This window comes from Sebastes fasciatus, chromosome 5, assembly GCF_043250625.1.
Source record: "Sebastes fasciatus isolate fSebFas1 chromosome 5, fSebFas1.pri, whole genome shotgun sequence".
NCBI classification, from domain to species: domain Eukaryota; kingdom Metazoa; phylum Chordata; class Actinopteri; order Perciformes; family Sebastidae; genus Sebastes; species Sebastes fasciatus.
The window spans coordinates 29,294,432-29,312,125 of record NC_133799.1 but is presented as its reverse complement, the minus strand read 5'-3'; the positions used below and the strand labels follow the sequence as shown (position 1 = coordinate 29,312,125).

At 38.6% G+C, this 17,694-nt stretch overlaps 1 protein-coding gene across 1 annotated transcript in view; it reads right to left on the bottom strand.

The window, feature by feature from the left end:
- Window positions 1–5,340: 5,340 nt before the first annotated feature.
- The window catches only part of pomgnt1 (protein O-linked mannose N-acetylglucosaminyltransferase 1 (beta 1,2-)), a 20,403-nt gene continuing 8,049 nt past the window's right edge, over window positions 5,341–17,694 (bottom strand). The window contains exons 12-22 of the mRNA XM_074636334.1: window positions 16,326–16,409; window positions 16,026–16,067; window positions 15,721–15,779; window positions 13,191–13,263; window positions 12,436–12,564; window positions 11,099–11,224; window positions 10,729–10,793; window positions 10,556–10,600; window positions 10,328–10,463; window positions 9,971–10,080; window positions 5,341–8,158 (exon numbers count right to left, since the gene is read on the bottom strand). Coding sequence (XP_074492435.1) covers window positions 8,077–8,158; window positions 9,971–10,080; window positions 10,328–10,463; window positions 10,556–10,600; window positions 10,729–10,793; window positions 11,099–11,224; window positions 12,436–12,564; window positions 13,191–13,263; window positions 15,721–15,779; window positions 16,026–16,067; window positions 16,326–16,409 — 951 coding nt within the window. The 3' untranslated portion in view covers window positions 5,341–8,076. The remainder of the gene's footprint in view (window positions 8,159–9,970; window positions 10,081–10,327; window positions 10,464–10,555; window positions 10,601–10,728; window positions 10,794–11,098; window positions 11,225–12,435; window positions 12,565–13,190; window positions 13,264–15,720; window positions 15,780–16,025; window positions 16,068–16,325; window positions 16,410–17,694) is intronic.

The following is a 17,694-nucleotide window of genomic DNA, read 5'->3' as shown; positions in this document are numbered from 1 at the left end:
AGAGAGAGAGAGAGAGAGAGAGAGAGGGTCATTCTAATGAAGCTAATTTGAAATTTGAGAGAGAGAGACAGAATGACAGTGAGAGGAAGAGAAAAAACACACCTTAAGACCTTAAGTATGATGGTGGCGAAGGTTTTAATGGAGGAGATCTCCAAATTCTCAGTAGATGTCATTCGTAAAGCTGCACTGATCAATAGTTTTATATTAACAATGGATGAAATGTCAATGCATAATGTGAAAGGTGACAAACCCGCTGTTCTCTGCAGTTCCCCTCAGCTCTACAGAGCTTTTTAGCATCTTTCAGAACATTGTATTGGTTTTTATGGGCCGCATAATTTTTTTTGGTCCAGGTCTCATCAGCATTGTTTCCATTACCAGCAAATAAACTCACGGTACACTACCTGCCCAGCACCAAACAGCAGACAGGCAAAGCAACATCTAGCAGCTCTCTTTAATGTTTTACGGTTACCACCCTGTTGCTGTGTTTTTTTCTTCTAAATAGGAATCATTTTTTCATTCACTATTTCCATTACATTTAACTCCAGTTGCTCATTTCATTAAATGTTAAAGCTACTGTAAACTCAACTGGACACTTCCCAGAGATGATTCAGATTAAAAGCGACTCAAAGGGCATAATCTTTACTTTTTTTCTACTGGGATTTTCTTTTTCTTTGTTTTTAGACATAAGAAAATATGTAATACTATATAAGAAGAACAAAACATGCAGTTATTAAGACAAAGTACAGCAAAACTGTTGATGGTATTGACACTGTATGGCTCATATGTTTATATAGGTATAGTGATGCTAATGGAGACTACGAGAGGAAGATCATAAAGTGCAATGATAACTTGTAGTGTTGTGTATGCACTGTATTGTGTACTGTATGTGTGTGGAAGTATTTGTCATATTTTGGGGGATGTATGTGTAAATGTGTATGTGTGAGGGTATAGATGGAGATAAATAAGTTACAGAAAAGGAAGAAGTAAAAAAACAATGTAATCCAAGATAATAAATAAGGATAATAATCCTAAAAAAAAGAAACAAAAATCAAATTAATAATGGGAGATAAAGGCAAAATGAGTTCCTGTGAAACTCTCTCTGACCTCTCCGTTTTATCTTTTTCTATTATTGTTCTCTTTTGTGTGTTGTGTTTAATAGAAAATAACCTTTGTTGTATTATAAATTCTGCTGTGGCCATACACTAATGCGCGTCATGGCAATAAGGCTTGTCGAAATGGAGAGACGGGGAGAGAAAAGGAGCAAGAAGTTAAACCATGTTCGTTCTTCCATCCAATTATACACCTGCGAGGTATTTAGAGTTAAATCGGTCATCATCTCAGTACTGCTGAGCTCCATGTTTAACAATAACCCCCCCGGCTCTCCCTCACACACACACACACACACACACACACACACACGCACAAAATCAATATTCCATCTACATCTCAGCCATCAGCCTCTGAGCTCGGCTCATCAGAATGCTCAATAGGTCAAAAATGACATTTAAAAGGCGGCGAACACACTCACACACACACACAGACACACACACACCCCGATTCGAACCAGCGACTTCTGACTGACAGGCACAAATAGCCAGGTTTGGAGCTGGAGTCGGTGATGACAGACGTGTGTGCGTGTGTGTGCGCATGTGTGTGTAGACAATGAAACAAATGCCTCATGGAAAAGAGCGCTACATGACACTGTTGGCACTGTCAGTTAGTGCATAACACACACACAAACAGGAACACACACACAATAGCTATCACTTTACATTCAGTCAGAAAATCCATCTTAATTAGACCTGATGCAAATGTTTTCCAGCAGACGGGTTCATAAATATAAACAGTGACATCAGCTCACAAACACACATGACAGACTTCATTAACACCACTGAGGTTCCTGTTGATGAGACAGATAGAGGATGGATGCCCAGTGTTCATGCACCCGCAGCTGTTTTCAATCACAATGGACTATTTACAGTAAAAATGTGCCTGATTTATCATTCTGGTTTATTACAACTTGGTACTCATAGTTTCTATCAGTAATAACAATATAATCTATAAAATGAATATCCTATTATCCTATCCTAATTAACTGTAGAGGTCTGGGAACAATTGCTACAACAAAGTCCGACAGGTTAAGAAACACAAACAGTCAGAGAATATAATCAAAGAAGTGAGTCTGTAAATTGTGACAGATGTTAACAACGGTTTGAGGATGAGAGAGAAGAGGAACCAGTGTTGAAGAGGTGCTGATCCAACATGTTCTCATCCCAACTGGTCACATACCAACGCTTTGTCAGGACCAGTAGACAACCTCCGAGTCTGAGAAGTGAAGCCAGTGCAATAGCCTTAAACTTGCATTCTTTCTAATGGCCAGCAGGGGGCGACTCCTCTGGTTGCAAAAAGAAGTCTGATTTTATAGAAGTCTATGAGAAGATGAGCCTACTTCTCACTTGATTTATTACCTCAGTAAATATTGTAAACATGAGTTTATGGTCTCAATCGCTAGTTTCAAGTCTTCTTCAATACAGCATGATGTTCATTCAGTAAATTATGGTCCCATTTAGAGTCAAATAGACAATAAGCAGGGTATGCTTTAGGGTGTGGCTACCTTGTGATTGACAGGTCGCTACCACGGCGTTGTCCGGTCTGGGAGTTGTTTTCGTCTTACAACTTTAATCCTTTCAAAGTGTGTTTTCAGATCATGAAAGTTAATTGTAACATTTTGGTCACCTAAAAATGTGGCTACAACCAAAATGCCAAAATCGAGCCTTCAAAACCTTAGCCCACAAACCAATGGGTGACGTCATGACGACTACGTCCACTTCTTATATATACAGTCTATGGTCTGCTCATGTTTCTTGACCCATAGCAATATATTATATATTGTAGCAATGTCGTCATGCTCTCGGCAATTAATTTGAAGAGCAGTGTCATCATGACTAATGGAAGAGATTAATAAACTACACAAATAGGACCCAAATTGTAACAAACCAGAAATATTGTTTAAAAGAAGGTTTTCCTTGAGACTTGTCTCAAATGACTTTAACTTGGACTCGACTAGCCAAAAAGAGTTTAAAAAGCCCTGATCCTGAGAGAACGGCTCAAACTGTCCGAACTAACGACCCACCATCAGGGTGTCCTGGGGGCTTGTGGGAACTATGTATGTCTCAAGAGCATATAAAAATGAATTTTTATGTTTTCAGATGGAATTATAACTTTTAAAAGTCTGCAGTACATTACCAAACAATATCATGTTTGACAGTAGTAAAAGCCGACATGATGTTGCCTGTGATGGATTACCAAACTCAGTCATATAATTGGATTTTGACGATGTACAGTAGCCCCCGATCAGAGCCAAATCATTCCTGTTTTATTACATCACAAGTTATGAAAGTCAGAGCTCAAAGGGCAGGAAGCCACATTTGTCCTTGGTAGACCGCAGCGGCGGCAGAAATCCACCGAGTCCCGAGGATTTGCATATATTTCCCTTGCCGCATGAGTTTCCTCTCACCGTTGCTCTGCCTGGAGCTCTCTGGGGAAATCTGCAGGCAGCGCGATGCCACACAAGTACAACAATCTGAGCTAAGAATAACAATAGCTCCAAGTTTATTCCATGAATAATACGCAGTAATAATAAATCTTTCTGGATGAATTATTTAAACAACATACAGTACGGTATGACCTCAAAAAGAAAAAAAAAGGAGCACCACTATGAATCAGTAAAAAACATCTTTATTCATTTCCATGATAAAAGATGAAAGGAACTCATACATATGTCAAACTGCACCGGAAACTTACAGTACGTCCATGGATCCTCATCATTCGTCACACATACAAAGAACCTTCCAGTATTTTCCAAATTATCTCACGGCATTACACAAAATCAACCGTATTGCTGAGGAGGCAATGATTTAGTTCGATTTTCTCGATTCAACAAAGAGAAGCACACTCAACACTAAAAAAAACAGAGTAAAATGAAAAGACAAAAAAATAAAAGTAGCTTAAAAATTGGGCAGATTTTACTTCGTCAATTTCTTAAAACCAAACTGGAATTTCCAGGCCACAAATGGACATTAATTCAGTCATGACACGGGCTGTAATACTGCTGAATAAGTGTTTCTGTATGACAGGATTATCTGACTGTAGATAGTAAATATGTTTTTTTCTGAACACACAAATATTAAAAAATCAAACCACTCTGCAAATACTGATCGATGCATTGAAATGTGATTCACAAAATCATTGAAGTTGGTGATGATGAAGAGTTATCTCCTCATATAAAAACACTCCTTTTTCACTTGAAATGGTCAGAACAAAGCTGTGAGGGTCACTGAAAAGATTTTATTGACGCAGTTTTTTGTAATTCCCCTAATTAGTATCTATAAGTAACAATTGATGAATATCTATAACACACTATAATGTAGTTATAAGCAGAAATAAGTGTGTCAATAAGTGTTTAATAATGTCAATAACTGTAAATTCTCAGTGAAGCATTTGAATTCGCACTTTTCATGGGAGGAATGATACTGATACTGATACTGCAGGTACTGTGCACTTTTTTTTTCATTTTTCAAAAGAGGATTGTTTCTGGACATAATAGAGTGCTACAGGGATGACATATTTTTCTAGGCCAACCAGGAAGTTAGCATCGCCCTCGGTGCCCTTGACAAAAAGCCAAATGGGACTTTTCCATTGGGTTTAGGATTTTGCAGAAAATAAGCTCTGTGGCAAACAAACGTTTATGATACTTATATGTTTTGTTCAGCAATATAATCTTCACAGATGAACACCACATTTATGATTTTTAAAGTGTGAATGCAATCGCCAGAACCGCCCTTTTTATGACACAAAGGCTTCAAAATTCACGAGTGGGGTATTTTATATCATAAAACTAATTTTAATTCTCTGAAGCTTGTGTTAACCACAGACCTTATTTCAGGCATCTAACTAAAAACCCATTCAAAACACCAGACGAGGGAAGCAGAAGTGCTAAAATGCTAAATCATTTCTGGGTTTTAGGACTCATTCCTATAGCACTCTATTGCGGAAACAGTGTCAGTGTAAGTTTCAAGACTATTGGTGTGCGTTTTCCATGGCAGCGTTACCCGACGTCTGAGAGCCAACGTTGCTAGGAGACAAGCTGTCAACGTCCGTGTTGTGCTGCTACAGGCTGAAACTGTCCTACACTTACAAACATTGATATCTTTTTTCCCCTTTAACAAGCCCACATTGAGTTGGTTATGTACCGTTTCAAGTTCAAGACTGTCTTTCCCCTTACAACATTCATCAGTCAGGAAGACCGCCATACTGCCAATTTTGTTTTCCCTTGTGAAGTGGAAGCTAGCAAGCTAGGCTAACTTGTGTCCACTCAGAAAGCAGAAGCTAGTTAGTCCAGTTAGCACTGGTTCCCACTACGTTACTCTCAAAGTTCATCTGTTCTACACTAGTTACAGATGTTTCTTAAGAGGGGTTATAATTGTTGACAAATGTTTATGAACACTTAACTTATGTTATACTACTGTTAAACTGCTTAGTGTTTTGATTTTATTACTGATTCTGCTCATCAATCCCTTTTTGATAAACTGCAGAGGAGAATAATCAGTCCAGGTTGTACAGTATGATTTTAGTGTTGTTGCTTCATCTCAATTGTACAGAACGTATTGCATTCACCAAATAATACATGAGCTCCTCTCTCTCAAAGCCAGAAACCAGAGAAGTCTCAAACTTGTGATGTCATAGGGTATACTGTCTGGAGATGCTCCATAGACAATGAATGGGAGACTGATTGTTTTTTTTTTTATAACCAAATGAGCTTTTTTCTATTGTAGTGTTCTCCGTTGTGAAACAGAAAATGTCCCCATATACTCAGAACATCGCCCTGGGTGCTCTTAGTGTCATCTAGAACATCTTTTCTTATTCATTGTCTATGGAGCAGCTCCACACTTTATACCCTATGACATCACAAGTTTGAGTTTTAGCACTCTAGTTTTTGAATTTGGGAGAGAGTTGTTCATGTTTACTAATATTTGTTGTACTGTCTTAGACCATAGGAATAAGATGTATGAATTTTGAAAATGGGCTCAGTTCCCCTTTAATATCTCATTATTACGAGATCCGGATCTTGAGTCTCTCATCTCCAGATAACAAGATCATTATTAGTTATCTTGGACATTTTTTTTTTTTAAATTCAACCTGAGAACCACAGAATCATAATTTATGTCATGTAAATATGATGTTAAGTCTAAATAAAGAGAAAAACTGCTTGTTACTTTGAAAGATATTTAAGTTGTGATCTTGAAATAATAGACCGAATACTAAGAACAGCAGCAACCACGATCCTTCTTAGTTTCATTGTAACATCTTGGAGTATCCATTTGGTTGTTGACTGGCCAATGATATTTATATTTTATGATGTGATAAAATACACAAACCCCTTTAAATATCTGTCTGTCTTTTCTGTGACCTCGCTCCTTAATATTTCAGCAATGTAAGCAGTCAGTTATCCGTTTCTGTATTCCATCTACATGAAGAGTGTATGAACTGGCTAAAGTCGCTACATTCTGTTCAAGCGTTTGAGCTTATACCTGCTATGGTGGCTGAGAGAGGCCAAAACTGCACACAGGGAGAACAAGCTGATTTTTCACTCATTTGAAACATACGCTTCATTTAGGAACTGAAGTGAGCTTGCAACACGATGAAATGAGCAGTGTTTTCTGACTGACATATTTCTTTCTTTTTAGAATAAAAGCAGCATTTCTAAAACAAAAAGCAAATAATGAAGCCAGTAAATTTTGCCTGGGAACTAAAATCATAAACTGAATTTTATATACAATTATTTTTTGACTTTTTATAATTTTCTACTTTTATTTTGTAGCTTAACTGTTAGGGCTTTCAACATCAAAGCAATACTTTCCCTGGTAGTTGACTTTAATGCAAACATTTTTTTCTTATTTAACAAAGTAGATAAATGTCTGTTTTGTGAGAGCTGTCTAAACGCAAGAAGCTGTGCAAGAACTTCATCTATATCTAGTTAAAAAAATTGATTTTTACAATTTAATTCAGGAACTCTCTGATCAAAGATATAAAATATATAATAAAAAAGACTTCCTTGTTTTTTTTGTTTTGTTTATAAAGCATCACTGTGGTACAATCAGAATAGGCATCATGTATTACAGTGTTTCTAATCGGAGAGTATGTTGCTGAATCTGTGAATATTTTCTCATTTTTGTCTCTTTCAGCCACCATAGAGTTTCCCTCATGAAACCTGATCCGAGGCAACTGACCTAAGCAGTCAATAATAGCAAAAACCCACAGGGCTGTCATCAAGTCTTTCACTCAAACTCAATATCTAACGCTGAAAAATATGCAGACCCTTTAAAGTTTTCATCAAAAAATATATAGGCATGTATATACATTATTTCATTATCTGTAAACGTTAGGCTCTTAAAAAATGCACTGATCTTGATAAAAGTGGATCTTTAAAAAAAAAAAAAAGAACACTAAACTGCTTTTTGATTGATAGATGTAAAATAAATAGAGATAAGTTAAAACGTATGTACATAATGAACAAAGCACTCAGTAGTTAAAAAACACAACAAACTCAGAGGAAAACTGACTAAATTCTGGTGAATGTGTCTTTGTGTCATTTGTACCGTTCTTGTTGAAAAGTCACAGCTTGAATTGAAATTTACGAGGCCGCGGATCAGCCCCCAGTTGTCACGGAAACAGAAAAAGACAGTCGACAAGTCATATACCGTTTTGGTTGTTCAGTCACGTTTGACCAAAACTGATTTTACCATCATCATTCCTCCCCAAGCTGTTGGACGGATACAGTAGTGCAGTTTGTAGTGTTAATCCCTCTATTGTTTAAAAATAAGAAAGAAAAAAAAATAGTAGGACTCCATTTCCCAGGTATCCTTTCGTACACAAGTTCAACATCTAGGAAAAGTCAGAAAAGTTTTGTGGTTGTGGGTCCCAGGCTGGATTACTAGTGGTTGGTGGTGAAGAGAGGAGAAGAAGAGTTAAGGCCTGGGCTGGTTGAAGTGTGTCTGCGCAAGTGTAACATCAGGTCTACATCTGCTCCACCGGTGCGCCCTCTTCTTTGGGCGGAGGCTCTAAGTGAATGGGAGTGACACTGGCTGGTTTCTTCACTCTGGTCATGAGACAAAGAAATGGTCAGACAGGAGGAAAGAGACAGAGAGTGGACAAGCAGTGGTGGAAGATAAGAAAGGGAAAGATAGTGACATATTCGTTGTGTTTGCTGCTGGAGACGGGGATTATCTTTTCCGTTATTCTCAAAAGTTTTGTAAATAAAAGATCTGCTAAGACGTGTTATTTTTTTACCTACAGTATGGCAGAACAAAAAACAAATACAAAGAATAGTTGTTGCTGCTCTACTACAAATAAACAAACCTTAAATAAAACAGGAGAAGAGGAAAAAGCCACAAGGAAGCTCAAGTAAAAGATACGGTAAATAACCTCCAGAGAGTTTCAGGCTGCGTTGTTCCGATACTGATAGCAGTATTTGAAATGTGTCCGATACTGCCCAAAATTCAGGATTGGGTATCGGGGAGTACGCCACTCTATGCGCCGATCCGATACCATAATTTATTAACCAAGAAAAAAATAAACTTTTTTAACCGGAAATCGATTCTTCTTCTTCTTTGTTATCTGTTCATGTTTTAGTAAGGGTTTAACCTGAGCCAGGCTATACAACAAAGATAGTAATCATATCATATATGGTCATTACTTAACAGATGTTAAATATAATAAATAAATAATAATAACTATATATATATATATATATTTTTTTTTTTATCATGCTGGTATCGAATCGGTAATCGGTATCTGTTAATACCGCAAGTTCAGGTATGGGTATCGGGAAGGAAAAAATGGTATCGGAACATCTCTAAACTAGACAAACAGTGGGTCTAAAATGTATAACTTAGCAATAACTATATTGACATAACAGGGATCGGTCTACCATGAAATGAAGATGTGTGGTGCGAAAAAGAGCGGCATTAGGACGTCAGGTGCTTTCTTCTTTTTGTATAGTAGCTTATATATTTCATATAAGTATGTAACCCAAGCTGAAAATGGGAGACAGGAGGATTTCACGTTCGGGTCATATTTGATGACGGGTTGTTGCAATTGTGCGAGTCATGTTCATGTTTGACTTTAAGCTTTCAATCGCTTGGTGTCATTCTGGAGGCACCTGTGAGCTACAACCCCCAGAGCCGGTTTTCACGATGGTGCGACCACGGTTTCCTTATTCCTTAAGCGGGGATGTGCTTCCCCCAAAATTCAGATCCACATGCATATCATTCTTACAAGCCGTCTCTGCTTCAGATGCATTTTTCAGTCTTCCTTTTCCAAGTGTCTGAGTGAACAGATACACTTCAAATGTAATCAGTACAGCTGTGAGTTACGCCTGTGCCTCGAAGAAACCTTGGCCCAACATGAAAATGAAACTCACCTCTTCCCAAGTGTTTATTTGCTCAAATTTTTGGTAGAATTTAGCTTCAGGGCTGCTTTCACTTAGCAGAGACCAAATTGCCTTGGCAGACCAGAAGCTTTTTCTGTCTGAAGCCACAAAACTCAATACTGCAGATCAATCTGTAAAACTAATGATGGCCACACTGCTACAGGCCGACCCTTATCATGATACAAGTTCAATGCTGCACAGATAACTAGCTACCAACAAGAACGGTTGATCAACGCAGCATGACTTTATATGTGATCATGTTACCAGACCCTATAGTCTTAAAAGGAGGCCACAAAGCTATCGCACCTCTGTCTGTACAGACGTGGAGGTGAGAAGGCCATGATATACTTCAAGCAGCAGACACGTAAACCTTTTTGTTTGTAACATAATTTGATGTCTGCGTACATGGGCAGGAAAATTTACATCACGCGGACCCCGCCATCGATGCGAATGCACAAAGTATGATTTGAGTTTACTCACGAGTATGGGGAGATTGGCACGGCCACCACCAGGACATGATTCCTTTTTCTGAAGAGCCGCCACAGGCCTCTGTGGTATCCCCGTACATCCAGATCCCAAACATGGAGGCACTGAGCAGAAGACAGAGGCAGGGTTCATTTCATTAGCCAAAAATATAATACATACTTGTTAATGATTTTTGTTTTTCCTGTGACAAAGACGAGACGTCAATATCAACAACATGAAAAGGTCGGGCATCAATCGAAAAACTGATGGTATGATTTGGAAAATGATCGGCAATCCTTTCCCTTAGTAGTTCATGGGCTAATATATGCACAACCACTGACACCAGCCAGTGTTCCTGCTCTGACTGGGTACCTTGGCGAGCTCTGTCCAGGTGGATGTGTCCGTCTCAGTCTCCATCTTAATGAACATGACGTAGGTCTTCCCCTCGGAGTCTGGCAGGAACGAGTCCTCACACGGGTTCTTGGTGTGATCCAGCACCTCCGCTTCCCTGGGAACACATACACACCATACATAGAGTAACATCTGTCTAAACTTTCTAAATCATGTAGAGGCTCAGTGTCTCTTCTGTATCTCACTCACTTCAACAGGTTTTGGATCTCCACTTCATAAGCATCTTTCTTTAAGCTGTGAAGAGCAAAAACACAAAGACTGTCACTGTGCTGCAAAATTATTTTCCATATACGGCTCAAGAACTCGTGATATGAAGAGCGGCACATCAATGAACAGATATCACGTAACCTGAGCGTACACACCTGTCAATGTTCTTCATCTGCACATTGGGAACTGTGTTGAACTTGTGTTTCTTGAAATATACCTCCTATGAGACAGAAAAGAGTTCAATTAGACATATTAGCTATATATCTATCATCAAGTAGTGTTTCAGCTTGAAGATTAGGAAAAACACACGTCACAACATTTTGTCTGCTACAGGGCCGATAAAAACTAAATTATGATCATGTCTAGCTGTTGACTGTAGTTTTAATGCGTATCATGTTTTATTATTAAGGCTTCACAGTAAGTGTTTTGTTTTACATCTTTCAAAAATGGTGTGACGGGATTGATTTTGATGCTGACCTGTGTCAGTTTTAACTTATTAGGACCTAAAGCACTCTCAGATCTTACATGGAAATAGCCGTTCATGTTGAGGCCAATGATGCCAAAATGGTACGACCGGGACACGTCGGGGATGATGCACTCTCTGTCTTTCCTCTGCTCCGGCATTCGCATCCACATGTCCCAGTCCCACAGCTGCAAGACAAACATACAAACACACAGTTAATCCACAGTTTACAACATCTTTGACACACATTTGAAGGACCATGCAGGTGGTTCTTAATGTTCTTAAAATCCTTTACCATCATTTTTTTAGACTGATTTCCTTCCTTTCTAGCATTAGTTTCAGCTCATTCTTTGAAAATCAACTTGCAGATGTTATAAATTTCCTGCAGGTAGATAATCCACCGCAGTCAACATTTATTGGACATTTTTTGTCAAGTTTTCACAACATCTGTGTTTGATTGTTGTTCTTTTAACAATATCGCACATGAGGGCATAATGTTCTTACACAGACAAGCTATCATCTCTTGGATGTTACAGTGTTGGCCCCTGCTCACAACAACAGTAGCACTATACTTAAAGGCAGGGTTGGTAAACATTTTAGAATTTTTTTTTCTATATTAGTTGAAATTTTCATTTCATCCCAACAGCAATCAAAAAATCAAATGCTCTGAAAAAAAAGGGGAAAAGAAATCTGCTTATTCGCTGTAATATGTTATAATAAACCCGTCCAATCGTTTAATTCGGGCCGATTGAAATGTTTGGACGGGTTTATTACGCTACAGGTTTAGGGGGAGTGGCTTTGGAGGGAGGCCTAAAGAGACAGACTGTGAGTGTTGCCAACTTTGCGACTTTCTCTCTAGATTTAGGGACTTTTGGAGCTACTTAGCAGCTAATGCTGCTAGCTGCTTTCTTTAGAAAAGAGTTGGCAAATCTGGGATCGTACTCTTGCTAGTTTTTCAAGATTGCCCACCCTGCCTTTAAGATGCATTCATTATTTTTTTTGGTCACCTGAAGGCAGTGCATCAAACTGACAAACAACATTATCGACAATTATCATCTTATAAAATTTGTATGGTTTGTTTACTCTCCTTTTAGCTCTGGTTTGGTCTTTACCAAATGCTAATAAAAACAACTAGCTCTTTGTCTTTTAGATATTCCATTTCTTCACTAGCTAGCCTCCAACTTTGTCTGTAAAAGTCAATACATGAATAAATAAAAAACAAAAAAAAGTGGCTAAGTCATTTTCAAAGAAATGAACTGAAACCAGTGGCAGACTGGAAGGTTGGAAATCAATCTGGTGCAATTTGGAAAATGGTCAGAAGGGATGGAAAATAAGCACAACTGGTAACGGTGTAGGAAAATATAAAAAAAAAACAGGTTAGGGTTCTTAAATCCTGCACCTTCTCGGGCGTCGGCCACTTTGGCTCCAGTTCGTCCTTGTAGAGGCTCTTCTTCAGCACCCAGCCCAGGCCGGGCATACTCTCTACTCTGTACAGCAGGGCCGGGTCCTCCGCTGTGTGCTCATAGCCCTGTACAACAACAACAACAGCTGTCAGTGACGCATGCAACATTTCTGTGGGCATCAAGTCTTCCTGCAGGATAATCAGTGGGTCGGAAAATGAATGAGAATACTTCGGGGCAGGTTAAAATGAAAGAAGGAGAGAAAAAAGAGTACGAGACTTGTTCGGTTGTTTAAAACACAGAACAAGATACACAGATTCTGTGGTTGTCCCCCACTGTGGACGACGTTAAGTTACACCCTCAGGTTAAAAGAAAACTGATAGATCACCTCATCCCAAACCTCCAGACATATTCAGACATTCAGACGTTAGTTATGCAACCGTTAACAGCTAAAGACACACATGCCTGTGTCTAAACTACAACAGGATGATCATTTCTTGTAGGTCGTCATGCTTGTTGCTGCCTGAACGAGGCTACGCGTGTAAAAGAGAAAGTGTGTGAAGAAAATAAAAGGAGTATCAACATGTAAACAGTGGGCAGAGACAGAGAAATGCTCATGAAAAATAAGCCCTTACAGACTTTTAAACAGATAAGTCACAGAAAAGAGATGGATATAGAGGTGGACAGGAGGAAAGTGGATGCTTTAGGATGAAGGGTTAGGTACAGTGTGAGCGTTGAAGCAGTCGGCACTCACCTGGTCGTTCCAGGCTGAGATACAGTACAGGCTGTCATCCTCATCCAACAGGTGGAGGGTCTGACTCAGAAAACTGCAGGAGAAACAGGAAAGCAACAGCAACATTAGTACAGACAAATGCAGCTACATCAGTATTAATACCAACAATGTCATTATAAAAACTGCCTTGTTGCACTGGGCAACAGTAAACGGACAGTGACTGTAAACTCTGAAGAAATATTTAATATATTTTAAGAAAAAATAGAAAATTAACCAGTTTTTGGACCAACTGATCAGGCAGGAAGGTTCCAGTGGACAGCTGGCAAAGTGACATTTTAACCACAGAAAAATTGTAGTTTGTTGGCCAATAATAAGTGGACACCTGAACATTACAGATGTGGGATGGTTTGAACAAGTCATTACAAAACAATGAGCATTACTGTGCTGCTCTAACAGCCTCCACTACTCTGGTTTCACTCTTTCCACCAGATGTTGAACCTGCTGCAGGGATTTTCTCCCATTCAGACACAAGAGCATTAGTGAGCTCCAACACTGATGTTGGGTGATCAGGTCTGGCTCTTAAGTCAGCTTTCCTCACAATGGTGTTGGAGTCAGGGGTCTGTGCAGACCAGTCAAGTTCTTCCACACCATTAAGATTTACTTTCACTAGTTTCCTCTGTACTTATTAAAGAGGACCTATTATGCTCACTTTCAGGTTCATACTTGTATTTTGGGTTCCTACTAGAACATGTTTACATATTTTAATGTTAAAAAAATGCTTTATTTTTCTCATTCCCGCTGTGCTGCAGCACCTCTTTTCACCATCTGTGTCTTGAATAGCCCGGTCTGCTCTGACTGGTCAGCTGACCCACTCTGTTGTGATTTGTCAACTGGACAAAACTCTTTGGACACCGCTCTAACTAGCTTTGTTTGAGGGCGTGCCAAACTAGCCGCTAGGCAGGTATCATGCAAATGTGTTACTTGGTGACATCACCGCGTTACGGAAGAAAAGGAGGGGCTTCAAGCAAGGTGTTTCAGGCAGTTCAGGAGCAGTGTTTCTGTGGGGGAGAGCACTCTCTTTGGTGTGGACTTTGGGCTTTGTAACTTTGCAGACCTTTTACATGCAAAAAAAACAAAAACTAAATGACACTTAATGAAAGGCAGCAGGTCAGTGTGAAGTCAGTAAATGTGTTTTTGTAATAGAGGGAAGCGTTAAATTGGCTGAAGAAATCTACTAATTCTGGCAATCGAAAATTGAAGAAATCATAAAGCAATCATGAGTCCAAATGTATGACAATTTCATATTTCTATAGTCTGATATTTGTAAAAGTGAATTCAGGACTTTGAGAACTCCCAAACAACCTGGAAGGGCCAAGTTTATAGCAGTAAACACAAAATAACAACAGGCTTGTCTCTGTTGACAGGAGGGCACGTTTTGGTTCTCACCGCTCACTGACTGAGAGCCTGAAGCTCGTCTCAGAGAGCAAACTGGCACTAAAGCTGAGCGAGATGACGGCTGCGAGTGCTTCTGAACTATTTGAAGTCGACGCTTCAAAACAGGCCGGTCAGCCCAGAAGGGGAGCTGGAGCTTTTACAGACGCAAAAGGCACAGTTCAAAGCCGAGTCTGTCCAACAAAGGAATGCTGGGGTTTCCAACGGAGCTGATGGCAGCTTTATCACTGTGGATCTACTGCCACCTAGCGGTGATTCTGGCAGCTGAGGTGATTTATGGGCTTCCTCTGCTGATGCTGTGAAGTCCAGAACATGTTCTTCAACATGGTAGCAATGGGCTCCATATAACAGAAAACTGTTTATCATAGCTTAGGTCCATATAAATGATAATAAAAATGCATAAACCTCCTCTAATGTGTAATGAAATTATTGAGAACGGCTGCTTTATTCTCTACATTCAGTTAATTTTGGTTGTGGTAATTATTAGTCATTCGTCATTTTGTCGGGAATATAAAACAAAAGGCACTGAATGCCCTCATACAAGTAAAACAGACTCCATAAATTAATTTCCGCAAACAGCTTCATTAAAAAAGGAACATCTGTCTTAGGTCTTTATTATAATTACAATTATATTACAATTATAGAGTTTAAATTTAAGATTAATGGATAATAAAAATTACACATCTGCTGGTATATATATATATCTTCTCGTCATTTATTTTAGAATTTATTCTTGTCACTAAAAGACAGTAATGTTAATTAAAGAGTGGTTATTAAGTGACATTGTGGTATAATATGAAGAGAACTCTTGCATATCAACTATGTTTATCAATTAATCTAATGATCTTTTCCTCAATAGATGAAAAAATATCTATATAAAATGTCAGAAAATAGAGAAAAATGTTTATTATAATTTCCCAGAGCCCATGGTTACATATTTAAACAGCTTACCAACAGTTTAAAACCTAAAGACATTCAATTTACTATCATATCTGACAAAGAAGAGCAGTAAATATTTACTTATTTTATTATTTCTGCTCTACTATATTATAAAGTCTCAGTTATCTTTAGCAGTGTTTGTGCATACTGGAGGACGTACCTGAAGAAGTCGATGGAGATATCCAGGTCTTCTTCTAAGACAATGGCAAAGTTGGCCTCCTGATGAAAATAAAAATAAAACACGCTGGGTCAGTGCTGTCCTGAGACTGTGTTCAGTGCAACTCACAAGCCAAGTGATAACTGTCAGATCTAATCAACAAATAAACTGACCAATAATACAATAAATAAAGTAAAAAATCTGTTATTCTTAATTCAAACTACACACATCTTACTGCTCATTCATCAAGTACATAAAAGAATACATTTTAGTCATTTGTCTTGACAAAAGGAAATCAAAATACTCACTGGGTGAAGGTTGAAGGTTGCAGTCAAACTCGCTTTGTAGTGCTGCGACAGAGAGCAGAGATTTTTACCATAGAAACAAAAACGTATAAAAAGCAAAACTGCTGGACGTCTCAGTTACTTTAATGACTTGAAATAGGGCTGAACCTCAAAACATTTTCACGGATACGACAGTTCTGAGTGACGCACACAGTGGAAACATAAAATCCAGGTGAAAATGGCGTGTGATTGGTCTACTCCTTTCAGTGAAAATATGCAATATTAATTCTGTGCTAGCCCTTACATGAGGAGCTAACTGTTTACCTGAGACACTCTGGCATTCTTGATGCTGATGGGTGTGTGCTGAACTCCCTTCAGTCCAAACAGCTCTACGACATCCATAGGCTCCTGGGTCGAAGAAAACACACAAAAATGTGTGAGCGTTAGAGCAGTTTATCAAGCCACACTGGGGTACATGATGCAACAGTCAGGAAAACTACAAATTAATACTAGATAATGATAAACATTAAGTTACTGTTCTTGACCCCTTAACTTTTTAATTTTTTGTCAAATAAAAAAAAGAAAACAGGTTTTTATTCCTAAAAGTAAGAAGTCAGATACACTTTTCCCACTAAAATAACTAAGTTACTAAATAAGTTTTTTAAACGCGGGAAGACCCAATAAATATAACTGATAAACTCTTTTCCCGTTGCCAGTGAACGAGTATGCCTTTCTGGTTTTTTTTCTGGTGTTACACGTTCGACATCACAAACACGCCGGAAAACAGGGTTAGTAAACAGTACGAAGCAGCATGGAGGCCAGTGAACAGCGGTTACTTCTGCGTTAACGGTGGTTACTTCTTTTTTTATCGGTTACTTATTCAGTCTCTCTTCTAACTCGGTGTTGACTAATTTGGAACGATGTTCAAGCATTGCCTGGACGGAGACGGACGGAATTCGTGGCTTTGGTGACAAAGAAAGCGACGGAAAAGGGGGCGAAAATTAGCGTGTCCACACCGTTGTTATGTTTCCATCACTGCCGATAAATACCCGTGACAACTGCAGTGTCATTTGTCCCGGGAATGAATGCCGATTGTAACCTTTCCCACTAAAGACAAAAGTCAAAAAGTGTTAGTGGGGTTTTTGTCCAGTGGGAAAGGGGAGAAATAAAGCATAATTTTTTTATCAGTACCGAAACTCAGATATTGTATCAGCACTATTATTTACAGGCAAACTCATTATTAGTCATTATTCTCATTTATTGACTGACCTTCATGAGTCACAAATTTAGTGGAGAAAGCCTGTGAAACAAGCGGCTACAGGAAACCTCTTCCTGCCTATCACCACATTTTTGAAAATAGACCTGAACTAAAGTACACAAAAATATTTGGACCGAGGCAATCCACATACTTATGGCCATATAGATTAAATCAATTACTTCAAAAGTACTGATGTTTAATATCATCTACAGTAAAAAAAATCAAGAGTGAGTATCAAAATGAATATCTAAATACTAATTATTTTAACATCCACGTTACAATATTAAATGAATTATTCCAAGTAATATAATAAAAGTAGTTCTGAACACTTCATGCATTGCATCTTTCGTAGAGTATTGAGGATTTACACCCATAGTGCCACAGAGTTAGTACTTATACAGTGCACTGACTACATGTGAGAAACAAGAAAGGAGG